The 27,138-nt window shown below is 47.1% G+C and overlaps 1 protein-coding gene across 3 annotated transcripts in view; it reads right to left on the reverse strand.

The window, feature by feature from the left end:
* Positions 1–2,096: 2,096 nt before the first annotated feature.
* The window catches only part of WNT11 (Wnt family member 11), a 31,757-nt gene continuing 6,715 nt past the window's right edge, over positions 2,097–27,138 (reverse strand). For 2 of the 3 annotated variants that reach the window (XM_084494892.1, XM_084494893.1), the window contains exons 3-7: positions 21,016–21,251; positions 19,260–19,373; positions 19,096–19,175; positions 17,320–17,612; positions 2,097–7,215 (exon numbers count right to left, since the gene is read on the reverse strand). In XM_084494892.1, coding sequence (XP_084351018.1) covers positions 7,041–7,215; positions 17,320–17,612; positions 19,096–19,175; positions 19,260–19,373; positions 21,016–21,251 — 898 coding nt within the window. In that variant the 3' untranslated portion in view covers positions 2,097–7,040. Of the gene's footprint in view, positions 7,216–17,319; positions 17,613–19,095; positions 19,374–21,015; positions 21,252–27,138 lie in introns of all 3 variants that reach the window. The other variant, XM_084494891.1, reaches the window with a different exon arrangement.

Consider the following 27,138-nt stretch of genomic DNA (forward strand, 5'->3'; position numbering starts at 1 on the left):
ACCCGGGACTTTGCACTGAAGCCCTTTTTTAACTCAGAAGCCCATCTTGATGATTTGGGGCTGTAAGGACCAGGTCTCCAAAAGTTGCCTGGATGTGGGACTGGGCCCCCTGCTCGGGGTGGCCCTGCTGGAGTAGGGCTGGCACCACAGGGACCTGGAGCTGCCTGCAAGCATCAGCTACTTGGGGATCCTGTGAGGTCTGAGCTGGCCTGTGCCAGGCAGGATCAGCTTACAGATGGCTTTGCAGAGCTCATTTTGGAGTGTCACCCAGCTTGTTAGTCCATGATGGGCCTGTCAGAGCCCTTGGGACCAGTGCTATGGAGGGAAGAAAGTGTGCCTGAGTATCCACAGATGCACAGATGTAATCCAATTGCATGAACGCTGGAGCTATATGAAATACCCTGGGGTGTCCCCTGGGTTTTGCCCTTCCAACCTAGGTGGACAGGGGTCTTCTGTGGGGCCAAGGTCCCTCCTGCAGTCCTCTGCAGAGCCTCAAAAGGCACCAGATGCTTCCCTGCAGGCTGCCAAGGGGAGCCCTGCGTTCAGCAGAGGAAGAGTTATGCATGGAGGTCAGGGCGAGCTGGGGAGCTGTGACTGCCTTAAATCAAGCAATTCTTTGCAGCTGTCAGGTTGACGCTTTTACGTCACACCAAGGGCTGCTCCTCAAGTGTGGATATGCAGGTTTTTGGTGTTGTTTTTTTTTTTTTTTTTTGCTTTTTCAGTGCAAGGATATTTCCAGCCTGTGCTCACCCACTGCCTGCAGCAAGGAAGGAAGCACCTGCAGAGGTGAGCAGGGAGGTGGTATTTTAATCTGTCCAAACCAGATGAGGAGAGCAGCCCCGGACAGAGCATTTGGTCTATCTGGAGTTTCGAAAAGGAAACGGTTTTCTTGCCTGACCTCGGCCCTGGTTGACACGTGCAGCACTTTGTAAAGTTAATTGCGTATCGAACAGGTAGTGGAGTGGAAAGGAGCTGCAGGTGGTGCATGCTTGCAGAGTCTGCTCACAGAAAAGCAGGGTTTGGGTCTTTGCACGATCAGCCTGCCAGAGCCGGGAAGAATCTGCCTTGAGCTCTGCCCACCAGTTGGTTTTCTTTGTTGGTGCAGTTGCTGCCATTAGTGATTTTTACAATCATCCATTTTATAGAGCTCAGCCTAAACAGCTTGAAAATTTAGGGTAAGACAGAGGGGAAGAACGGGGAAACCTCCCTTTCCTATGAAATTCCACATAAATTTAGAGAAAGCAGCTGATGCTTGGGGAGGGTGAAGCAGAGCTGCCACACACTCCCAGAGCCCCCAGATTAAGACAAAAATGGGGTTGGGAGAGTTGGCAAGAAATGGGGGAGACAAGTGGCTCTCACTTCATCCCTCGCTGATGTCCCCACATTGTTCCCACAGCTACAAAGCTTTTCCGATGGTTTATTTTTCCCCTTCCCTTCCAGCTTTTTCTGCCTCGACTCAGACCCGTGGAGATGGCATAGACCCCTACCTGATTTCACCTGCTTTTATTTTCACCTCCCACCTTTGCTTCAGCCCAGCTTCATCGTCCATCACCACCAAGCAATGCCACAGCTCCGATCCCAGACCGGGTGAATTTGGGGCCCGGCGTTAACCCTAGAAAATCAGAAAGAAACGTGCCTCTCCGTTTCAAAAAGCCTGTGTTTGTCAGCAGTTACCACTTAGAGAGATCTGAGGTATCGATAACCGCCCTTCAGTCCTCCCAAGGTTTTCAGCGCTTTGGCCCTGGTCCAGAGGAGCACTTACACACGTGTTTAGCTCGGAGAGGGTGAGCAGTCCCCGTTTGGGTTGTGGCTGCGTGGTGTGGATGGGCATATTCTCCGTGCAGAGCGACCCACAGCAGATTTCTTGCACCAGGTTCATCCCCACGTGCAGAGGGGATGTGGTGTTTCCAACATTTCCCCTCCTGCCCCAGCTTCTGGTGTCGTTCGATTGTGTGACACCCTCTTCTGCTTTTTTTTAATTATTTTTTTAGGAGACATTTCCAGGCCATGTGGTTCTGGTGAAAACCTTGAAAAAATTCCACTTAAAGGAGTAAAAAACAAAACAAAACAAAAAACAACTCCACATAACACAGACATGATCTTTAAAATAACTCATTTCATATTTACAAGGCAGACAAAAGCACATTTTCACTTTTAACAAAAACAAACAAACAACAAAATAACGATCCACAATGCATACCATTGTTATTATTTTTTATTATTATTGTTGCTTTTATAATTAGGAAACAAAGCGAATGCTGCGTCCCTGAACAGGGGGTAACTTTTGTTCTAGATGAATAAACCATAGCTCTGCTGAATATATTTAATCAAACTCCATCTGACTGATGAAACTGCTCCTGAGGGGAAAACAAAGCAAAACAAAACATGTTGTGCATGTTAAAGTCATTAATCTCAGGTGGATTTCAAGTTTCCTGTTCTTTCCCCCCTCTCCCAAGTCTTGTTTTCTGCTCTGTCTCCCACATGAGGAGCACAAAGTCTGGGTCCAGTCTGCTCTTGGGGACAAAATGATGGTGTTTCCACACGGGGAAGGCAAATCCTTTGTGGTGGGATGAGGGAGTCAAGGACAAGGTTGTAGAGTGCATGGTAAGGAGAAGGACTGGCTAGGATTTTGGTTTGGGAGAGAAAAAATGACTCCAGACCATGAGAGATGGCTTCACTGCTTCCTGCTTGGATTCTGTTTGATTCCTGGAGTGATCCCATCAGGAATCTGTTTGCAAATGAAGTGCAGGAGAAGGAAAAGCCCAGGGCTGAGCTTTCCTCCTGCTACCCTCATCCCCTTGTACCTCCAGAGCATCCTCCCAGCATCTTCCCCAGGCTGGTACCTGGGGTAGGCACTGCATGCGTGGCTCACTGAGAGGATGCTCATGGTTCTGTTTTCTAGCAGAAAGCAGCCATGGTCCCTTGAGGACTCTAATATCTCTTTCCTGACAAAGGCACAATTAATTGTATTCCGATTTGTGCCTCCTTTCCCCTCCCGCTCCCCTCACCAAGGGCTTTTGTAGCTGCACATGAAACACTCACAGGGTGCCTGCATGAGCATGATGAAGATACTTTCCATTTTGCAGACCAAAATATAAAAAAAAAAATAAAAATTGGATGGGAGTCTTCTATAATGAATGTCGTTTGCCTACCTTTGGGAGCAACCTAAATGATATAAAGCTGGAAGGGGGTGAGGATGGGGGAAATTCATCAAAAAGTATAAAGCCAGCTGGATGCGTGCAAGGTTTAAATCCTCAGATTTGGAAATAGCATTAAGTACAAGCTGTTTTATTAAACCACGGATTTTTTGAAATTCTTTTTTTTTTTTTTCTGAATGAATAAATGCTACAAAGCCACCAACATAATACTTTTCAAGATAGCTGCTCTTTTTTCCCTCAAGGGTAAAATTGCAATATTTTGAAATGGTTTATGGGAAATGTTTATGGGAATATATGAGCTGTATTTTCCCAGCTAATGTAACAAAGCTGTATAGTAGGATGTAGAGCTAAGCCAAATTATGCCAGCTGCTAGGACCTAGCAGGGCATGTTAGGAGAGAGGGAACTGTAGCATCACCCTACAGATACAGTCACATTAATTAAAGCCATTTCATTCAGAAGATGAAAGACCTTTGTGTTTTGGAGCGAAGTCTTGAAGTCTACAACAGGGTTGGTATGTGAGGTGTTGCTCTGCTGTTAGGAATACATTTTCCTTGCAAAAACCTGCAAATTTGGTTTGTGGCAAATGTTCTTTCAGGCCATGCATGCACAGAGAATTAATTGGCAGCTGCATTTCTGACTCTCATCACACTGAGCATTGCAATTGCAAGCAAGAGCACTTCTCCCTTCTGGCCTCTTTCATAGAATCACAGAATGGTTTGGGTTGGAAGGGACCTCAAAGATCACCTAACTCCAACCCCCTGCCATGGGCAGGGACATTTCCCATTACACCAGGTTGCTCAAAACCCCATCCAGGCTGGCCTTGGGCACTGCCAGGGATGGAGCACCCACAGCTTCTCTGGGCAAACCTCTCTCTGCACTTTGATGCTGATGCCAGGAGAAAAGCACCCAGAGCACCAGGAACTCAATGGTCCTAATTTGTGGGATGAAACAGGGCTGTGCAACAAGGGGTGCTGGTCAGGGTGCAGCCACTGCAGAGAAGAAAAAGGCTTCTGGATTTTGGGAGTTATGGCAAAAGGAGCGTAGCAGCGTTGATTCATACATCAACAGCCTAGGACATGAGCTGGGGCCTCAGTGACTCAAAGAAGCAAAGCACAGATGAAGCCAGTTGTGAAGGATTTCAGGAGGAGCAAGAAGAGATTTTGAGGCTGGATGCACCGAACCACAATCCTCCAAGCACTGCAGCCATTTCAATTCAACATCTAGAGGTCACTTCCCACCTTGGGGTCTGAGGACCTGCAGATGCCTGGTAGGCTTACTCACATCTTCTCTCGTTCTGCAAAGATAAGATTTCGCCTGACATGGGAAAAGCAGCTGAGGAACAAGGGCCTGACACTGGAGGAGTGAAATGCAGCTGAAAACAATGTGCATATGGAGCATTTCTTCCATCTCACTATTTTTTGCGCCAAGCCCAAAGACTCAAGACATCAGCAAGGGAGCAAGAAAAAGTCATTACAGCACAGAATTGAAATGCTCAAGTTTTCCTTCAGTCAGAACATCCCTTGGCTTCGTCAGAAACTGGAATTAAAAAAAGAAAATTCCTTAAAAGAATGAAAGCTGACTTTGTCTTTATAATATCAAACAAAGCCAAATTCTGGCTTTGGAGAGCAGTGGGACCCGTGCCACCAACCTGTCTGCATGTCAGCCTAAAGACACCCAACCGCTCATCACACCGTGCTGCAGAGACATTTCAGCCCACCAGCTTTTATGGGGTGACAATAACACAAACCACTGACAAAGTACCAAAGGCCTCTTTTTGCCTCCTCGGGGCTGGGGGAGGGAAAGGCAGGGAGGAGACCAAACCCATTACAGCAAAGCAAAGTAGCTGAGGAGAACAAAATATCTCTAATTTTGCAATAGCACGCAATGCTAGAGAATGAAACATCTCTAATTTTGCTCTACAGTCCACCATGCTATTTTCTGCTAGCTCCCCGGTGCTGTCAGAGGCAAGTCAGAAGTGGTTGGCTCCTAGAGAGTGGCTGGTTGGGAAGAAAAGGAGAAGAGTGTTTCCCTCTAGGGAAGTGCCACTGTCCCCACATTTGTGTAGGAGTGATTTGCTGGCTGCTTACATGACTTTGATTGCAGAGCAGGCTCCCCAAAAATGATTTGAAGGACTTCACGGCCTTCTTCTGGAGCGGACATCCCTCTCCAGTGTCCCTTTTCCTAACAGGGACACAGAGGTGAATGCCCGTAGCAAAAAAAAAGAGAGGTGAAGCAACTGAACTTGAGCTAAAACCTCCACTGCACAGCATCTCTCTGCACTCAGGAGTGAGAAACAAGCCACCCATGAGAAGCATCAGTCATGTTTGTGACTGCACTCCCTGAGGGCACTGGGATATTTAACCAATGAACAACAAAAAAAAAGGAACAAGAACGGTGACTCGTCCTTCCTCCAAGTGCTCCATTTCATTATCTTGACTGTATCTTGGCTAATTCTGCTCAAAATAAAGAGGCTGGGGAAACAGGGAATACAGGAACTTATCGATTGCACGCCAGCGAGTGCCTCAAGCTTTGCTCTTCTCCTGTCCTTGGGAGGGAGACTGGGGTTTGCTTTCCAAGTAGGAAACAATGTCCTTGAGTGAAACATAATAAGCTAACATTCTGCTGATGCACCAGTAACTTCAGCATTTATTTCATACTATTGTTAAGGCTTGTTTATAGTATATAGATATATTTACGTAGGAAGAAGAGTAGAGGAAAGCGCAAGATATATCTTATAAATATTTCTGTATGTCTGCATACAAAAGAAAATATGTACAGCCACCCATAGTGGTTTTCTCTGCGCCAGGGCAGGGCCATGCGAAGGACTAATGTGTTCCCACTCCTTTCTGCAGGGAATAGCTGCTACCCTGCACATCTGTGTGCCAGGACTGGATCTGCTCTGGTCTCTGTGTTTTTTGGGGTTGGGTCAATAGTTTTGCTAGGAGGAGAGAGGCAGTGGCACCTTTCCCTAAGGACCAGTGTGGCAGAACAAATGTGAGTTGCCAAAGGGCAAGACAGAAAGAGAGCAGGAGCTTTCTTCTTATTTTTTTTCCACTGTATTTTCACTTCACTTTTGTACTTTATCCTAATGGACCCACTGCAACCCAAGGACCCCATTAAATCCTTCTCAGCGTGCCCTACTCTCGCTGTCTCTGGTATCCCATAGCTGTTTTTATTTTCCATGGCTGAGTGTGAAGCCCCATCCAGCCCAGACAACTCAGGGACAGCTTTTCCTGTAGCAGTAACTGGGAAGTCACAGACCTGCTTAAAAGAAAGGTTAAAATGGGTTAGTCATTTCAGGGCATGGACCTGAAATCTTTCCACCTTTACCATCCTGAGTGGATGCTTCCGCGCTAAAAATTAAGTCTTTGGCAACAAATGCAGTTATTGCTGGACAGTTGTAGTGTTTTTGCTTCTGGGATGGTCCTAAGGCAGACTCGGTATCTCTGTGAGAAGGCACAAGCAGGTGTGAGCCTTGGTTATTTTCAGGCAGGTATTGCTTTTCTTCCCCAAGTGAAAGTTTCTAATTTTGCTTCTCAAAATATTAAGGCACTTGATGGCTGGACATAATTGGCAACCACAGGAAATATTTTGGAAGAAGATACCATCCCAAATGAGTTTTTGTCTTCTCAGAGAGCATTTTATTGGTGGGGAAAAGCCTTCAGTTTTTTACATTTTTAAGGGTCTCATGTGGCATGATTGCTTTTTTTTTTTTTTGCTTTTTTTTTTTTTGCTTTTTTTTTTTTTTGCCCTCCTACCATCTGTCTTCAAGTCCATGTCTTTACAAGATGAACGACATCTAGTCGGGGAAATGTTTTCTCTTCTCTGAATAGTGCTGGGGTGCCGCTGGCGTCTCAGCTCCCGGGCAGAGCGAGGGGCTTTCACTTGCACACATATCTCTCGACAGTCCTCTCGCACTTTTTACAGGTCACGTAGCAGCACCAGTGGTATTTGCAGTGGCACCGCTCCACCACTTTGTCCATGTAGGGGTTGTAGCCTCTGCCGCAGCACATCAGGTCACAGCTGTCACTCCCGTTGGAGGTCTTGTTGCATTGCCTGCAAGAAAGGAAAGGTGGTGAGCTGTTGTAAATGCCAGCAGGGCTTTCCCAACCAAGGATGGGGCAGTGTCTGTGGTGGTGTGAGGTGCTGGGTGAAGGCAGTGTGGTGGAAAACCAGGGTTGCACTTGCATTTTTCTGGGCAACCTGCTTAGGGCTGAGAAGAGCTCCAGTTGGATGGGATGGGACCTAGTGGGAGGTGTTCCTGACCATAGTAGGACGTTGAAATTAGATGATCCTTAATGTCCCTTCCAACCCAAACCATTCTGTGGTTCTGTTTCTATGACCATAAAGTCCCGTTTGGGCAGGAGGTTTGGGCCTAATGACCTCCAGATGTCCCTTCCAACCTAAAATACTCTGTGGTTCTGTGATCACCTGCTCTGACACCCAAAATAACATTAAATTCCACTTCTGCCCCTCAGTTCGGGCTTAAAAGGATTCAGGCTGCCTGTCATCCGAGGTGGGCTGCAACTGGCTCCCACACAGGCCAAGAAGCAAAGCTATCGTGATACCTTCACCACAACATAAACTCATCGTCCCTAGCAAAGCATATCCCCAGGCAGGCTCTGAGGCTGTCTGAAAGGAGCTGGGGTAAGATGATGCCCTAAAGAACAAACACCAGTGTTTGTCCAGCACGACCTAACCTGAAAATCATAGGGGACGAACCCTGCAGTCAGAGAGTATTTGCACAGGCTCCGTGCCAATGATCCCAGGCAGGGAAAGCTCCTGAGCAGACTCCTACAGCCATTATTCAGCCCTGAACCTCTCAGGGAAATTACAACCGATCCTAGCAGGGCCAGGACTCTGCATTTTTCCCTCCGAGTGTGTCCCAGCCCAGCAGAAGCAGCCGGGGAGCTGGTCCTGTCCTACCCCGAGCCCTGACCCAGGAGCAGGCAGCACAGCGGGAGCGCAGAGCAGGATGACAAGTCGCCAAATATCACACGGCCTTTCACTGCTTGTTTTGCTTCTGCTTTTAATTAAAGCCAGGCTCGTCGGGATAAGTCGGGCATTGTGTGGGGTTTCCTTGCTTCAAATGCTTGCAAGCAGCTGGCTTGAGGTTTTTGGAAATAACCCACAAACTGGGGAATCTTTTTCCTTGATCGCCAGCATGGAGAAGCCTCGGAAGGGGCTGAAGAGCTGGATCCTCAGCCAACCTCAAAGATCAGCTGTCACACTCCTAAAATACTCCAAGCTGGTAGATGTGAAAGCACAACAAGCATTGACTTTTGGATGAAATGACCAACACCCTGGAGATGCCATTTCTCCAGGGGCTGTAAAGATAAGCAAGGGTGAAAGCGTTCATGTTTGGTCAGATGCCTGGCTGGACACTAATGCTTTAGGGTAAAAGATCTCATTATGCACCCAACACGGTGAGCCTGTGAACTTGATGGAGACTTGACATTGCTGCAAGAAAGGCAATTTGAAGATTGCAGGGAGATTGCTGACATTTCTCCTAAATCTCATCCTGCCTGGCTATTTTGGACGGAAACAGTTTAAGGCAAATTTGGGGCAGGGAAAGGAGAAATTGGGAGGCATGAGCTGAGCACTCCATTAATAGATGAAAACAAATCCATGAGATTTATAGGAATTCCTCATGAGGTAATGCTTTAGGAGAAGTTATGGGATTAATGAGGTGTTGGGATTTTGTTCTTGTTCTTCTCTTATTTATTTCTGACTCAGGCGGGCCTCCTGTTTGTTATTTCTGACTTGCATTCCTCCCCAGGTTCAGTTTTTAAAGGCTCCCCCCCTTCTCCCCTTCATTCGGGAGTGTGTGTAAATATTTACAAACCTTTGAAAGCCTCTACCGAAGGCAAAGTCTGCAACCACACCAAGTGTGTTTGCCTAATGCTGAACCAAAGGCGTTGTTACTGCCCTGGGGGCCGGGGCCCCTCTGCCAGGAAACCTCTGAATGACTCCTCATAAATGTATTTGTAAATGCATTAAATATTCAGAGCAAAGGTTCAAATATAGGGATGGTGACATTAGAAGAGGGGAGGGAATTTGACAACCTTACTCAGCTTTACCGGTGGCTGGAAAAGTTGCTGCATGGAGGTTCCCCTGGTGAGGACTGGGAATCTGCAGGAGCACAGGGCTGGGTGTGCAGTGTGTCCCTGCCCCCTTGTGCAAAAAAAAAATCATTAAAATGGCCAGGGAAAGGGACATGGTGGCACTCTGGCTCCAGTTCACCACCAGAGAGTCAAATTTATCCCGTTTAGAGAGCAAAGCCCTTCCACCTGTTGCCTGGGTTCAAGGAATCACCCTTTCCTTGCACCCAACTCCTGTGGTTTTAGGGGGGGGGGAAAGACCTAGATGGGCTTTCCCATAGCTGTGTCCATCCCTTTTAGCCTGAAATATAGGAAAAGAACAAAATCTTGCCCCAAATCTCCAAGTTTCCCTCAGTTTGAGATCAAGGAACAGTGACATTTTGGAAGGAAGAAGGAGTAAGGAGCCAAAGCAAAGCTTTTGACTCTATCCCGAACCTAAATGTGTTTCTAGAAAACTTTTCTGACAATGCCACTAACCAGGCATATTGTTCTCTGTTTTAAATTATAGTCGCGGGTGAATTATCTTAATTTTCTTTCTTTTTTTAAAAAACAAACTGAAACAAAGTCAGCTTCTCAGCTGTAACTAGCCATACAAAAAGCAAGTGAGGAAAGACAAAGGAGCCCGAAGACCAGAGTTTACCCACAGAAGCTGCCCCCAAGCATCTGCTTTCAGAGCCCATGGCTGCGATCTCAGCAGGCTCCCTGCTGATGGGTTAAGTTCAGTCTCATTTGTTTTGGGCCTGGTCCAGCACAATTCCAGCAACTCGGAGAAATGCCCTCCTCCCGAGTCTCGGAGAGAAAACATGAACACAGGCGATTGCATCTTAACACAACACCGTAACCTCTAGCAGCACTTGGAAGACCGGTGAAAAACGATGCTTCGGCCACAATCCCAGCCAAGGTCCTGGCTCAGGAACAGGCTTTCACGTTGCCACGGTGCTTTGTCCTTCTTCAAGCAAGAAGGGAGGAGGTCAGCCCTGCTGACTGGACAAATCCTGCTCAATCTGCTTGTCCAAAACTCCCCCTTCCAGCCCTCTTTGTGAAAACACTGCCGTGCATCACTCCCTGAGCCCCAACAGCCTCATCACGGGGGTGGTCTGTGACACAGATGGGCAAGGACATCTTGGCACCTCTAAGAGTCTTCCCCGTCTCACATCTCTAAGCCATCTCACTGTTACCTCCAGGGGGATTTACATTTTAAAATACCCATTTTTCTCTCTTGCAGAGGGGGGAGGAGGTTTGCTGCTTTGTTCTGCAGTGAGCTGCAGGAGGAATTTCAGCTGGAAATCTAAGTACAGCAGGCAGGAGCACAAAGTGAATGGCAGCTTGCTCAAGCTCTCCTTAAAACCACCCAAGCCATGTGCTAGGAGAACTCGAGCGAGATTTTCTAGTCAAAAGCAAGATCAGTGAGTCCTCTACCTGCAAACCATCCACCTTCTACCATCCTGTTTAGGATTGTGTTTTCAGATCTTTTAGGGCCTTGCAAAAGTGAGATGTGGGAGCTGCTTACAAGGACCTAAGAAATGTCCTGCCTGGCCCAGCACTCTGCAATGGCTGTGGGAGATGCTATTTAGAGAGGAAAACACAAATCTGGCCACTTTCTGCAGTCTTCCCCCTCGTACTCCACCAGCATCTGGGCTGTTGCGTTAGGGATGACAGAAGAGACATTCCTGTTTGACCTCAGAGGATCCCCCTGTGGGCATGTTGGCCATGGGTTTGTCTCATCCCTTTCTGACCGCAGGGAAACCACCTGTCTCCATGAACTCCAGCAGCCACAAGTCCCAGAAGACACTACTGCTGTGTAAAGAAATACTTTCTTTTCTCTCTTTTAGATCAAGTTCCTCGTCGTCTCTCTAGTGCCCTTTGCTCCGGTAATGTCATGCTGCACAGCAGTACATAAAGGAAAGAAAAATAATTTGAGTCCCCCAGGAAGCATGTAAAACAATGGGCATTGCTAAAAATACATCAAAGTGCACCATTTCATGTACGATTTCGAGGGCAGGATCTTAACTACTTTTAAATTGCTTTCTCATCCACAAGGAATATCTGGAGACTGACACTGAACAACTGTACAAAAGAGAGTTATCAATACTTCATGTCAGCAAGGAGATGTCAAGGGAGATCCTGGAACCAGCCTGTATTTTCATTAAAGAATAGAGAGCAAGCTTACAAGCCTGTGGATAATGCTGGGGCAAAAGGAACCGAGAGCGTTTTGTGAGGGTGGATTAAAATGCAAAGCAAGCAACACACTTTGAGAAAGGTCCAGATAAATGTGGGAACCTTCCCAGGAGAGTCAGAGGAGCAGTTCAGAAAGCAGAAAAGGTTGAAGGAACTGGCTTAGAGAAGTAAGAGCTGACTCCCCATCTACAAAAGATTATTGCAAAAAGGAGAGAACAAATGTTCTTTATACGCAGAGGAAAGAGGACAAGAAATGACTGGTTGGATTTGGAAAAATAAAAAATAATAATAAAAAAAAAAATCAGGTTAAGACAAATTTAGCCCTAAGGACAGTAAAACTCTGGAACGGGTTGTTCCAGAAGCTGTTTTTTAGAGAGTAGATAAACACCTTCAGTAACGGGCCAGGTATTCTCAGTTCAGTCTCACTGCTAAAATGATCGGGCTCTGTGGAGTCATTCCCAGCCCTGATGTCCTCTAACTCAACACTAGTTTGAGGCAGAGGGACTAAATATGTTTAGGAGAGCTGGCTTTCCGCCCCCCCCCCCCCCCCCCCCAAATTCACTATCCACTGCAATTTTACTATATGAAATTATATTTAACCACCAGAATGCTCATTATTTACAAATGATTTCAGGTCAAATTCAGGTCTCTCAAAGCAGGAAGGATTCAAACTTCCCTGGGGCTTAAATGAGAAAAAGCCCAAGAAAGTACAGCTGGCCCAACCACTGAAATTGGTGCCAATTACAAACACGTTACCTTGGGAAGGTGGGAATGGCAGGTGGAAGGAACAGAAAGGAGCTATTTTTCTGACTTTTCTTTGGTTTAAACTTCTGGAACACTCACAGAGGATTTTTTTGTTGCTATTTTTTTTTGCTATTTGTTGAGTCCCATGAACAAAAGGCAGCACATCAGTTCCAAAAGTTACTTAACCATCACACAAATTATAACGAACTCAAAGTCAAAGCTCAGCATATTGTTCCTTGTGCTCTCACTGAGCGATGGAAACTTAAGGAGGACCTAAAAAAAAAACACCAAATGATGTTGTCTACCCATAACTACCACTCGTCTCCCTATAAGTGTGGATGCTTCTGCTAAGAAATTTCATTGCCCACATAGTAACACAATACAATGCACTCAGGCAGATGAAAAGCAGAGTGACTGGACACTAATGGGGTTAAAACAAAGGGCTGTCATTGAACATTGAATAACATTGGGTCCTTTCTTCATAGCATTTAAGCAGCCTGGATGTCTGGACCACCAAAATGGCAAAGAGGTAGCCACCAGCCACTAACTCCTTGCAGCTAAATGAGTCACCTCCAAGCAGCACGTTCAGTTAATTCCATGCATGTTCCTATCCAACAAAACAAATCAGCATGAGACACCTCAGGAGAGAGTTAAGACCAAATATTTTGTATTGCAGAAATAAAAGAGCCAAGACATAAGCAAGGAGCAACCACCAAAGGATGGCCACATTCATGGCCAGAGTCAGCTAAGGAGTGGTGGCTGAGCAACCTAGCTTCAGCACAACATCGCAGCCTGATTTCTGCAGCATTAAGAGAGCTCCTTCCCATCTTCAGCAAGGAGGGAGCCGCATTCGCTGGGCTCCAAGGCTGCTCTGGGAAAGATCAGTAATAAACAGCTCAGTAATCTCTGCAAGGCCTCGGGGGCTGGAGACTTTTGTATGCATGGCAGAGTTTCCCTTGCCTTGGATTCCTTATGGGACCTTAAACAGCCTTTGAAATACGACACGTTGCACCCTACTGATAAAGAAGGTTAATACTTTTGCTTCTTTTCTCACAAAAGAGGTCCCATTTTTATAATCTACTATTATTTATCTTCTGCTTGAAGCTGATAACAAATTCTTCAGGCAGGAGAAACTGAACTACCTTGTTAAAAGATGAGTTATAGGGTGTTTTCTTCCAAGAAGACTCTGAAACAGGAATATATACAGGATATGCATTTCCCCGTGGTTGACTTGGATTGAAAGTCATACAATCCACATGCTGCTCCACGGATCAGCTTCTTTAGATTTGTCTCCAGATGATTTTTATTCGCTACGAAAGCGTAATGGTGGCAAACAAACACACGGAGTTTGGCTACAATCAGTGCGGGTTGCAGCAAGCCTGTTTGCAGGAGCCTTGGACACAAGTTGCAAAACCCAGCTCCTTAATCAGATTTTGAGCACTTCAAAGAGTTGTGAGGCTTCAAATCACAGGTTTGGGTTCAGCTCCCTGGCTTTGAAATCTGGATACACCCCAACTGCTTGGAGGCATGCAGATTCCCAAACCATTTCTAATTTCAACATGGAATTAAGAGAGGCTGGGATGTCTTAGAAAACACTTCAGGCTCATTCTGAATAAGGCTTTGAAAAGAAGTGAAGTGAAGAGCCCTGAAAGGATTTTGAGTAATTGGGCTCACGTTTTCTGAGTGGATTTTCACGCGGTTGCACTATAAAGTTACTTGATTCCCTTTCCTGCCTGAGAAACGCACAATATGCCTGAGCCATGTGAGGGATAATTACAGAGATGGAAGCAACTGATTAGATTATCCCTTCCACCCACCTGCCAGTGCAGGATTGTTCCCTACAGCATACGTGGAAACCCAATATGTCCAAGGTGTTGCAACTAAGCCATCAACCCTTGTCCTGCTTCCAGCGTGCTCCTAGCAAGCACCAGACCTGGGGGAGAGGGAGAACAGAAAGGAATTTGTCTCCGTGTGATATGAAACAACTCACATTGTGTAATGAACATGCAGGAATCTGAATGTTTTAAATCCAGTAACAGGGAAATGGGTTGTTAATCGTAGAATCATAAAATCACGGAATCAGGGAGTGGTTTGGGTTGGAAGGGACTTTAAAGCCCATCTTATTCCAACTCCCCTGCCATGGTTAGGGATATCTCCCCCCAACCCAGGCTGCCCCAAGTCCCAAACAGCTTGGCCTTGGGCACTGCCAGGGCTGGAGCACCCCCAGCTCCTCTGGGCAGCCTGGACCAGGGCCTCAGTGCCCTCAGAGGGCAGAATTTCCTCCTAACATCTAATCTAAATCCACCCTCTTTTAGTTTAAAGCCGTTGTGCCTTGTCCTATCACTACAGTCTCTGAAAAAGTGTCCCTCTCCAATGGGAACCTCTGCCCAAGCTGAGGTCTCCTGGAGCACAGTGAGACAGCTCTGCACCACGGCACCCTACAAGGAATCCCCAAACCCGTGCTCATGACCAAAAAGAGGTCAAAGAGGGAACAGGCAGGTGGTGGAAGAATAGAAGAGAAGAGAGAAAACAAACAGAGGGGCCACCACTAAAATCCCTTTTTGATTATGTTTGCTGTAAAAGACCTTAAAAATTTGCCCAGTAGGAAACAGCAGGATTTCCCCCCAAAAAATTTTGATGTGCACAAGGATAAAATCTTAAGACACCTCCGGGACTTGGCTTATAAAATAAAAAACATCTTTGGGCTATTTCCATGTGAGTGTTTTACATCTTTTAGGGTAAACATAAGCCATGCTTTTCTTTTTTTTCTGCCCTCTCCCACAGCAGCCTGTTTGTGTTCTTGCTCCTTGTCCCTGTCATTAGCCACTATCTACAGCTGGAACAGAGCCACTGCGTTTAAAATACATCAAATGCCCTCGCCGTGAGAGAAAAAAATGTAGAGGGAAAAAAAGGCTTCTATGGGAAAAGGAGGAGGAAGAATAAACCCGACACATTGTGGAGGTTTTATACTTCTTTCCTCTAATTTCTAATTGTGAAGGTTTTATACTTCTTTCCTCTAAAACAAAGGGCTGCTGTGGCTTGTGTTACACTTGCCAATTTTGAGACACCAGGCATCTTCTCAACTGCACTGAAAATGCATGTAACTACACATGACCTTACAGCTTGGCCTGAGAGAGACCTACAGCTCAACACAGGTCTATCACGCCCTCCTCCCCTGCTTCATCATCATCTTGCACATCCAAGAGTAAGGAGTATTTCTTGACAGGTTCCTTCTGAACGTCATCCCCTCCTGCCTTAATATCTCACTCCTCTAAATCCTCACTCAATCTCACTTCCCCTGGACCCTTGCCTGGAAAGCTCACAATCACTGCTGTCGCCCAGCTCAGGATAAACAGATGCCTGCAATACACATTTTCCTATCCCCAATAAAAAAAGAAAAAAAAAAAAAAAAACACATTCAAGATCTTGACATATTTTTCATCACTAGTTGGAATAAAAAGGCAAAATCTGCTGTAAAACGAAATTAGATGAATAGGAAGTAACGCCTCCCTCCCCTCTAAAAGGATTTCAGCTCATGGAAAATGTTTCATTTGGCAGATCTCTAATGAATTCAGTTTGTTTTTGACACAACCTGTTGATTTCACGTGATTCCTATAAAACCAATTTCCAAATAACCTCCCCAATTTTTTTCGTTGCGAAACAGCGTGTCCCAACAAAGAGGCCTTTTTCAAGACACGAATTTGTCAAAACCCATGCAAATCCACAAAAACACCACTTCCACTTATATGGCATTTTCCTTCAGAAAACAATCTCGGCACATGCAGTGCCCTACAGTCCTCAGTGACTCATAAACATCTTTGCTGCTAATTACTGCTCCACCATTGGCCTGGGAATGAACGAGCTATTGTACGGCAGTCCAGCCATTGCCTGCAGTCCTGGTGGAGGATACAAAGCTCTGACTGTCACCAAACATCAGAGGAGAAAAAGGACACACTTCCCATAAGCTGCCTCACTCAACTGTCACCTTCACCAGGTTGGCTTCACCAGATAAGTGTTAATTTATTGTCTATAGAATTGTGGTTCCAGATTAAATTTGGCCATTGCCAAAGGGTATCGTCTAAAAACCATTCACCAAACATTGCTTGAAAGAAAAGTATCCCAAAAGGATGTCTCTTTTGTGCATTTAGATGATTTATTTCACTTCTGTGACAGTAAAAATCTTCTCTCCACTTAACTTCTCAATACACGATGGAAAGACCACTGTGTCCAATAAGAATTAAAATGAAGACACCCCAAAAAAGAGGAAGTGCATGCACCTTGCAATGTGACTGCCTGAGACTGCACCACGAAGCACCACAAAGAACAAAGAAGAATTAAGGGAACTATCTGAAGGAAGTCAAGAAAGCAGATAGCAACATTAAGCCATCTTGAAATCCAGCTGTTGCATGCACTTAACAAAAATCCTGGAAATTCTGCAGAATGCTGGAAACACAACTATTTGGCCATCAGAAGGTATGCTGCCCACCAGTGGAATTGATTTGTCAAAGAGGGAATTAAACAGATGATGGGAAGACACACGCACGTCCGCGTCCTGTAGAAGGGACAGCATGGTGCCCATGGGTATACCTTAAATCACCAATGCTAATGGGATGAAGATATACCTATGCATAAACACGAGACAAAAATACCAGGATTTTTAAAAGACAGTGGCAGAAAAATCCTAAAAATTAATCTTTGTAGGTGGCAGGGCCTTTTTAAGGCTGCCTGGAAGCACTGGTCCAAATTGGGTTAACGCTTGCTTGCTTAGGGGAGCCTTCAAGTAGAGTAACACCTCATCACACGAGCAGTGGTTGCAAGAGGGACTCAATAAAGTAAAAAGAAGCTGCTAGATCATTGCACCTGCTGAGGTGAGCTGCACAAATGGCTTTCTGAGAGGATTTCAAAAGGTATCTTGTACCTGCCAGTATAATGGAAAAGATGTCTACAGCCCTGTCTTGGCTGCAACACCACAAAAAGCCTCGAGCATCTGTGGACCATACTGTTCATTCAGATGTTCTGTACCTGCACGCACGTGCAACCTCCCCAGTTATTTACCTCTTATTCATACACGGTCCCCTCTGCCCCTTCCTTCTTTGGGGTGCAGAGTGCAGTCAGCACCCGCTGCAGAAACCCTCACCTGTCCTGGGTCCCGTGCGACCCCACTTTCTCGTTCTTCATGCAGAAATCAGGCGAGCTCTGTAGGTAAATCAGCTCTGTCTCTTTCACCGGCCTGATATCAATATCCTTTGGCACGAGGTATTTGCGTGTGCCCATGGGCCGGTGAACAACCTTGGTGGCCGATAAATACTTGTTTTTGAGGTCCAATGCAATGTCTCGCAGCTCTTGAAGGCCTTTCCAACAGGTCTTGATAGAGCATGACCCAGAAACTCCATGGCACTTACATTTCATTTCAAGAGAGGCTTTTAAAACCTGCAAAAAAGGAAGGCAGGAGTTAGGAAATGCTCTTAAGTCTAAACATCTCACAGCCTTGCTAATGAAGATTTTTTCTTAATGGAGACTGCTATAAAAAAAACGTACTGGTGCTCTGATTTCTGCACATGCTAGGGCAGCTACTGTGCAGGGGGAATGAAATCTCACAGCTCCGTGGTGATCTCTGGCAGCCCAGGACTGCTTCCACCGGGTGCTTTTCACACCTTAGCAGCCAGCAGACCAAAGAGTACTTTGCATTTTGATGAGATATCTACATGGGGCTGCATTTACACCCTCTAAAATTCTTAAGGAGCTGAAATTCAAAGCAATCCATAAATAGATATATAATATGCATTTCTGCCTCCTGCAGATTTAAGCATTGGGTAACAGATGTCAAAGCTTTGATGAATTCAAAGCACCCTCACCCTGCCTTTCTGCTGGCCATGGGGCCAGAAAAGCTTTTTACTTTGGTACATCTCTAATTTTACGACTGTAGGAAATGGCAGGGAATGCTGCCAGGAAACGGTGAATCCACCAGCCGTGACAACACCGTCCCAAATGAAAATTTGCCCATTGCAATTAAAATGAAAATGCAAGACATTTCAATAATAATAATAATAGTAATAATAATAATAATAAACAGACACAAAGGGAATGCAGGAAATGGTAGAGAAAAATACCCAGAGGAGGCAGGGTTGTGCTCTGCAAAGGTAAATTCACATGGTAGCTACACAGTAAGCTGCCAACGAGCTCAGCATGCTCCAAATTTTATCTGCTTCAGCGCCTGAGAGCAAACAGCCCTGGAAGGATCAAGCTGTGTGGCAGGACCAGAGCTGGGAACTGCTGAAGCCTCAGAGATTGGTGCAGGGCTCACCTTTACAGTCCTCCACCCCAATTTCTCCAGCTGCTCAGAGGGCAGCGGCGGGGATTTGCTCCCTGGTGCACTCCAAGCACCAGGCATGGTAAGCGTTATCCCTGCGTTGGCACACTCACAGGATGCAAGCTGTTAAAAGCAGCTTCTGCCAGATATGGGAGTAATCACTAGCGAAGCAGTTTGGAAAGGAACAAATCAGCCCTCCTGGCTGCAGGGATGGCTGGGAGGCAGCTGCTGCTGGACAAGTCTGGCAGATGATAATCCTCTGTGTTTACACAGCACTTTGCATGTGCAACGCCCTTGGCAGAGCACTACGGGACCCATCCCCACCACACCTCCTGGGGTAAGCAAGCCAGAGCCATCCTCAGCTATGGATAGGGTGGCAATGGGACATCCCACCCACGGTTCTAGAGGGCTGCTGTTAGCATTCAGGGCCTCCTGAGTCCCAGCATGAGTTATACAGCCAGAGTCTTCAGCAGGCCAAAGGAGTTCAGAGCAATCTGGGAGAAACCTGCTCCTTTCGCTAGCTGACAGAGACACTGAACCTCACAGAGCGACCGACCCCTACAGATGGTTGTACAAGTACAATAACTCTCGTGGATTTGTTACCTGTCTCCCTACTTCACTGTTGTGCAGATGCATCAGTTTATTGGCTTGTGATCCTGATTTTTTCATCTTCATGGGAGCATCTGAAAATTTGGACCCCATGATAAGACCATAGTTGAGGTTGTCTGCACATCCTCCCCATCGATACCCAGGTCCAGGTGTCTCACCTGGGATGGGACCACAGGAACAGCCAGGGAGGTCCCCGGTGGTGCAGGCTCTGGCAATGGTGTGACTGATGGCAGCAGCAGAAAGGGCATACACAAAGGCTGACTCCCTTGTGCCTGGAAGAGAGAAGAACTCCAACTCAGCCTCCTGGGATGGCTAAATGTCTCCCCAAAAGAGATTTGCATAATCTCTGCCCCACAGAACACCAAACACACCAACTCGCTGCAGCTGAGATCACTCATGGCATCATCGGCTTGGAGAAAATCTCCCCCAAAAGCTCTCCAACTCGTGAAACAATGTCCCAGCAGGGCAAGGAGGCACGTGGACTCATGCAACTTGTCCATGTGGTGTGGTTCAGGTGCAGGTTCAAGCCCACAGAGTGTTTGCTGGACTTTTGGTGCAGGTTCAAGCCCACAGAGTGTTTGCTGGACCAGTTGTTTTGGGAACTACAGACCGGTGAGCCTCTCCTCTGTGCCTGGAAAGATCATGGAACAGATCCTTGTGGAGACAATGTCAAGGCACGTTCAGGACAAGGAGGTGACCCCAGACAGCCAGCACGGCTTCACCAAGGGCAAATTGTGCCTGATGGATCTGGTGGCCTTCTATGATAGAATGACTGCATCAGTCAACGAGAGAACTGACCCACATCATCCAACTGGACTTCTGCAAGGCCTTTGACATGGTCCCACATGATATCCTAATCTCCAAACTGGAGAGAGATGGATTTGAAGGGTGGACTATTCAGTAGATAAGGAGTCGACTTGAAGGTTGCACTCAGAGAGTGGTGGTCAATGGATCTATGTCCAGGCAGAGGCCAGTGACAAGTGGTGTACCCCAGGGGTCTGTCTTGGGACAGGTCCTGTTTAATATTTTATCAGTGACATAGAGAGTGGGATTGAGTGCACCCTTAGAAGTTTGTAGATGGCACCAAGCTGAGTGACACGAAGCTGAGTGGTGCAGCTGATACCCCAGAAGAAAGGGATGCCATCCAAAGGGACCCACTGGATAAGTGGGTCCCCTGTGAACCTAATGAGCCAGCAGTGTGCGTTTGCAGCCCAGAAGGCCAGCTGCACCCTGAGGAGTGGCGAGGGAGGGGATTGTCCCCCTGGGTCCTGCTCTCCGGAGGCCCCCCCTGCAGCGCTGTGTTCAACTGTGGGCCCAGCACAAGGACACGGAGCTGCTGGAGTGGGCCCGGAGGAGGCCGCGAGGATGCTCAGGGGCTGGAGCGGCTCTGCTGTGGGGCCAGGACGAGGGGCAGCGGCTGGAGCCTGGCAGGGGGGAGGCTTCGGGGAGGCCTTGGGAAGAAATTCTGCCCTCTGAGGGTGCTGAGGGCCTGGCCCAGGCTGCCCGACGGAGCTGGGGGTGCCCCAGCCCTGGCAGTGCCCAAGGCCAGCTGGAAGAGGCTCTGGGCAACCTGACCTAGTGGGAGGTGCCCCTGACCATGTCAGGGGTTGGAATTAAATTACTTCTAAGGTCCCTTCCAACCCAAACCATTCTGTGATTCTGTGATTATAATGTGACCAGCAAACCAGGCTGATGTCATGCACCTTAGGAGCTGTGGGAGCTGTCTCAGACTCAGAAGCTCCTGTGCACAGCTGGCAGCACAGAGACGAATTTGGTCCTCAGCGAGCAGGACAACCACACCATGCAATCCCTCCATGTCCCCCCGACAGCACAACCCTTCCCCAACACGCATACACACTCGCTGGCCAACTCTACTCACTCATGTCCCTGGCTGAGCCCAGCAGTGGTGTTTACCTCTCTCTAAGTCCAGCAGGTAGTTCGGAGCCAGCTCAATGGATGAGCAGTTCCACCGCATGTCTGAGAAAGTTTTACGACAGGTCTTTATCACTTCCCGGGCTGCCTGGATGATGGTCTGCATCAGCTCCAGGTTGCTGCGGCACAGCTGCACCTGGGAAACCACCAGGCCTTCGAGCTGCTTGCAGTGCTGGGTTTGATTCAAGGCCAAAGCTGAAGGAGTCTTGGACAGAGCTCTGAGGAGACAAGCACATGCAAAAAGAAAAGACATTAAAACCCACAAAAAGTTAATCTCCAGGTGGGTATTAATGTATCCCGTATCTCTGACCCAGCAAATGTTTTGGCCTGCATTCGTCTGACCAAATATTAGCTACCTGCAAATTATGTGCCTAGTTTAAGATGGTAAGGGAGGTGGGCAACTTTTTAAAGTGATTTATCTCAGCTAAAGTAGGTGTTGAAGATGGGTGGGAAGATTCACCCTCTAAACCTGTGCATTTCTCTCTGTCAGCTAGAGGAGCCTGAACAAAGCTCCTGGGGCGTATGCCAAGTTGACTAAATGCGTAAATCCTTGTGGGAAGGTGTTTTTTTTTGGTGAAGAACACAGAGGACAGACCTCCCAACAGAGTGAAAAATGACCCATCAGTTCCACGATAACAGAAAGCTGGGTCTTCCAAGACTGTGGTATTCAGAAAAAAAAAAATAAAAAAAAAAAAGTCAGGTTGGTGTTATCAGTGTTTTGCATTCAGCATCTGTCTCGCACACTCTCTAAGGATTATGCTAAATGTCATGTGATTAATTATGGAGAAAATCCTCTGCAAGGCCTAGGGGAAAGCCACCAAGTTTGCAAAACAGATGCTTTCCCTTAGAGTTACCACCAAGGGCCTCCACCAATTCCACTGCTGTTATATTTAGATAAGTCTGTTTCTCTAGTCTCCAAAGATTTTGTGCAGAAATGCAATGCAAATATGTGCAATGAGACTATCACGATTAAAACTAAGAAGGGATCTACTAAAAGCAGTAGGCATATTACCATTGAAGAAACCATTGATACCACATAGACTCCACTGGTTCTCCTAGGGTGCAATTGCCAACATTTCACACTCCAGGTTAAAATAAATAAATAAATAAATAAATAGTGGTGCCATGCATCGGACTATTCTGTGCTTTTCTTCCCCAAGCACCCAGGGAGATCAGCAGAAGCCTGGTGTGTAACTCTCTTTGTATCTTTATGACCTGCTTAGGGCAGTCATAAATGTTATTCGTTCCCATAAAACAACTTTCGAGCTGGCTGCATCAGTAACTGGCATATGATCCTGGCAACACAACTGCCTTAACACATATTTCCTTCTCTCCTTGTTAAATGTGTTGCCTTTCGTTTTCATCCTAAGCCATCTTGGTTAGTTTGGCATACTAGCAGACACATTTCTGGGCATATTTCACTTTATTGCTGTAACATCCCCGTCCTTCAGAAGTTAAATGAGATGGAAATGGAGCTAAAAATGAGCCCTAACCAAGATTGGGGATATTAGCTCTGATCTCCAGCTTTCAGGAAAACACATCTATGTTCCACCGACTCCCTCAAGGTTGTCTTGAACCAGCTGCTGTGTATGTTGGAGCTCTCCCCGGGCTGCACATAACTGCTAACCCCAACTCCTTCTTGAGTGAGGAAAAGCTCAAACCCTTGCTAGTGCCGAGCAGGGCTGCGCTGACAAATTCCCAGGCGGCTGGAATCTGGCATTTCTGGCACTAGATAATCAGTGGCAAACTTGGAAGGGAAACCACCACTCTGCTAGCAATGTAAACTTATACATCATACATATATTTAAAGAGGTCTATTAAATATACAGAGAGCAGAAGTTTGGGCCAGGGAATTTCAAGGGAAAAAAAGAAAGTTGAGGATCTAATTGTCGGAAATTTTGCCCTGTTGTTCATCTCTGTCCCTTGCTCACCAGGGACAACATTGCCTGCATGGAGGGGGGCACCTCCAGAAGGCACCTCACCCTATTGTAGATGTGAATTGGTGCTGGACTTGACCTGGTGGTGAATGACAAAATATGTTGGTGATTTCTTGGGTGTTCAGGGAGCTCAGGCATATCACATCTTTGAAGGCAGAGAATCAGGAGGCTTGGGACAGTCTTGGGACTGCAAACCTCCATAGTGTGGCCTTCACGCTATTCCTCCAGAATCCTTCTTTAGCCCATGGAAATTAAGAGGTCCTAGGGTGTAATTAGCTGATGTTCATCAGAGAGCTACAGCAGGATAAGATGGTAAGCCCTGGAAGAGCCCTTTTTTCTGCACTGGATACAGGGGGAACCCAGGCACTGAGCTCGGATGCAGACATCTGGACTGTATAAGCACAGGGATGGGTGAGATGAGTCCAACCCCTAGCTCTTGGCTCCAGAAACCTGTGAAAACTTATCCCCAAAAAACTATCAGCAACTCTCAGGAACAGGCTGAAATGCAAATCAGGCAAGAGGCCAAAGCAGTTCGCCACTAATAGAGTAAGAATGATAAATACTCCAGCACAGTACAAGCTGAGCAGCAAAATAAGCAGGCAGGGTGAGGCAGGCTTCACAGCCTGAGCTTTGGGAGAATGGGGAATGCTCCAGGTCTTGGAGAGAGACCAGACCATTGGGAGCAGCTCTAATCACAGGTGCCAATGAGGCTGCAGAGGCTTTGGGTTGTCCCACCTGGCCCTGGCTGTCCCTTGAGGAGGATTCATGTGTCTAGTAAGTCCTGCACCACATCTGCTAGCCCTGCGTAGAGGTCTTGGGTGTCTGTAAAGGAGATGGAAGCCTAAATTAATGCACCTGCCTCTTACCAGTACAGATAAACCAGGAGCAGCAAAGAAAACCACCTTTGAGTTGGGATGAGAGCTGAATTCAGACTGAAGCTCACCCCAGATGTGAAAAAAGGGAACTATGGAGGTACAAAGAGATCACTGTAATATGTTGTTATTACAGAAGGCCTGAAATGGTCACCATCAGAGAAGCAGATTTGCAACGCGACAAGAGAGAAATTTGCTTTATGAAAGAGGGGAAAAGATCTGCCAGAAGGTCGGGAAAGGAAGTACTGTGGCCCCTTTGGGAAGAATTCGGTAAATGGCAGCAGTGGCTGTTCCTTGTCGAATGAGCCGAGCTCCAGGGAGCCCGCCAAGAATAAAAAAGCACGACGCAAGAAGGTGTTTTCTGAACATCTCCCAGGCCTGAACTTCATGCCTTTGCTTGTGAGAACCTATAATTGGAAACATCTCCAAGCGTCGGGAGGAAAAAGTAAAGGGTAATGGGGATGGAAAAGAAAACTCACAGTTATTGGAGTCACTTGCTGAGACCGAAAAGTGCGTTTATAAATCACAGATTAGGAATGTGAGAGGCCTATTAGGTCATCTAGTCCGTGCCCTGACAGCCCAGGTTTGCTTAGTCTCTGTCCTACATTCATAAATGTCTTCCCCCATCCCCTTGTTGCTTTAAATGCTCCCCGTGGAAAGGCACCAGCCCTCCCTGCTCCCCAAATTCTGGCAACACCATGGGGGGATGCTCACCACTTGCAAAGGATAAAGTTGGGGTGTCCATTTGTGGGCAGCAGAAAGGAAATTTGGTGGTGGTGGGTGTCTACCCCACCTCCCCCAGCCCTGGGAGGGAAACCTGAGCCAAAGGGGCACAGGCAGCCCAAATAAAGGGGCAGAATTAGGACAACAGCCTTTAGTGCTCAATCTAGGGAAAATAATCCTAGTTAAAACCTTAGTTTGGACTCCCACAATTCATCTGAGAAGCAGCATACAGCAGTTTTACCTGCTGCCATCCCATAAATGTTGCTTTTCACATTTTCCTCCTGCTAACATCATGCTCCCCTCCCTTGACTCTCCTCCATCCCTCATTCTCCAAGTGGTGAGGACAACTGAGGGGTGGTTGTTTTTTCTTTTTTTTTTCTTTTTTTTTTTTTTTAATAAATATATACACATTTGACCCATCCCCTTAAATAAACAGGCTGCAAACCAAACATCTCCTGCTTTATATATAGCATAGCAGGGCTTTCAATTGAAGTTATGGATACTGACAGAAAACCATAAACGTAATTACAGAGGAAATATGATGCATGGATGGATCATGACTTTCGTTTACCCTTTTAATTATCTCAGGCAGTTAATAAATTCATTTGGAAACATGAATGCTCTACAGTGTTAGGCCCTTTGAGAAGTATAGACCCAGTCCTGCAGATCTGGGCTACATGAGAAGACTATTCATAGGAGCAGCAGCTTGGGAGATGTACCTTCAGCTTGGAGCAGACATCAATGAAGGCCATACACGAGGCTTTACAAGGACAACTCTATATAGGACACTGCTCCTGGTCAATTCAAAGGGAGAAAAATTCCTTGAATTGAGCAATGAAGCACTGGTGCCCGTTAAAATGTCCTTAAAGGGTGGAAGGATCTCCTCTCCTTCTGATGTGGGCTCTCTCTGGAGAGCATCTCCCCATCCTCCCTTGTGCCAAGGAGACAACACAGAGGGACCGCTGGTGAAACCATGAACTTCAGCTCCAAATTGTCTGCTTTGCTTTCCGTGAAGGCACCCTCAACCTTTAATTTTCCAGAGATTTGGGTGAAACAAAAAGATTTAGACAAAATTGTATCACTTCAGGGAGTGAAGTTTGTGGTAAGCTTAAATAAAGAGAGTCAGTAGTTGCTTTTCTGTGTGTGCAAGACCTCATTTAAGGTTTTTAATCTGCATGAGCTTCCTTTTGTCAGGTTTTCAACTAGTAAGGCCTGGCAGGACTGTTATGGGGTCCCCATCTGAGTAGTCAGAGGCAACCCATGGCTCTACCACCTGGCCCTGCTGCTGTTTGAGCAGGAGCAAGGATGCAGGGGAGCATCCTCAGTCCTGTCCTGAGGACTGCAAGTCCCAAAGTGGTTCAGCAAATACCCAAAGCCTTCTCAAACAGAGACATGGGATTTATATAGTCAAAGAAAGAGAGAGGGAGAAAGAGAGAGGGGGAGAAAGAGAGAAGGAAACAAAAGAAAAGAGAGAAAGAAGAGAGAGAGAAAAGAAAGAAAATAAAGAAAATAAGAAAAAGAAAAAAAAAAAAAGAGAAAGAGAAAAGAGGTGAGGAGGAGGAGGGAGAGGAGGAGGGGAAAAAAAAAAAAAAAAAAAAAAAAAAAAAGATCCCTGAAGTAAAAGCTTAAAATAAGAGTTGCTTTCAGATACGGTGCCAAATCCAGCACTGGCAGTAGTGGGCACAAGGCCATTGACTTCCAGCCCAAGCTCGACTGAAGTTGATGCCAGCGGCAAGTTGGCTGCCCCGCCGCCGGAGGAAGGCCGTGGAGCTTTGTCAAGTTTTCCCGAGCTGCCTACGGAGCGAAGAGCGAACTTCAAAGCAGCTCCCCCCTCGCCCCCAGCCCACTCCCCTCCTGCCGTCCCCGTTCTGCAGTCCTTTCACGGCAGCTCATCTAGCAGCCCCCTTGCCAGGCAGACGGCTCCTCGCCGGCGCCCGTGCCCCGCAGTCCCGGCCCCCTCCCCGGCCAAAGTAGAGAAGCAGGCGCTGCTGGGAAGGACAAAATCTTTCCATTTTCTCCCCGGCTTCTTGAAAGTGGAGGGAGCACGCTGCTGGCTCCGGGAAGGTCTTGGTGCTGCAGGCGTGCTTGAGGTCAGTGCGATGGGGGAAATGTCAGGCTCGCCGCCTTTTGGTCCTAAAGGGCTATGTTTGAACCATGGAAATTGGAAATGGGACACGGGAAGTGCCCTCTGCCCCTCAGGAAGCACTGCTGGGCTGGGCGGGTGCCGGAGCCCTGGCACAGGCTGCCCAGAGAGGGGCTGGGGGCTCCTCCTTGGGGATCTCCAGCAGCCGCCTGGACGTGGGGCTGGGCCCCCTGCTCGGGGTGACCCTGCTGGAGCAGGGCTGGCACCACAGGGACCCACAGCTGCCCGACACCACCAGACACTCTGTGATCCTATGAACTGGGCAGCTGTCATTGCTGCAAAACCATCCTCATTTCTGGGAATGGTGCTCATGTGGTCCAGAGGGCATGGGACATGTCCAGAAGGGATCAAGGGTCTTCCCAAAGTGGCCAAGCACCATGTAATGATGGCATTCCTAGTGCCACAGCTCACTGTCATGGGCTGAATTTGC

The sequence above is a fragment of the Aythya ferina genome, assembly GCF_964211825.1.
Source record: "Aythya ferina genome assembly, chromosome: 1".
NCBI lineage: Eukaryota > Metazoa > Chordata > Aves > Anseriformes > Anatidae > Aythya > Aythya ferina.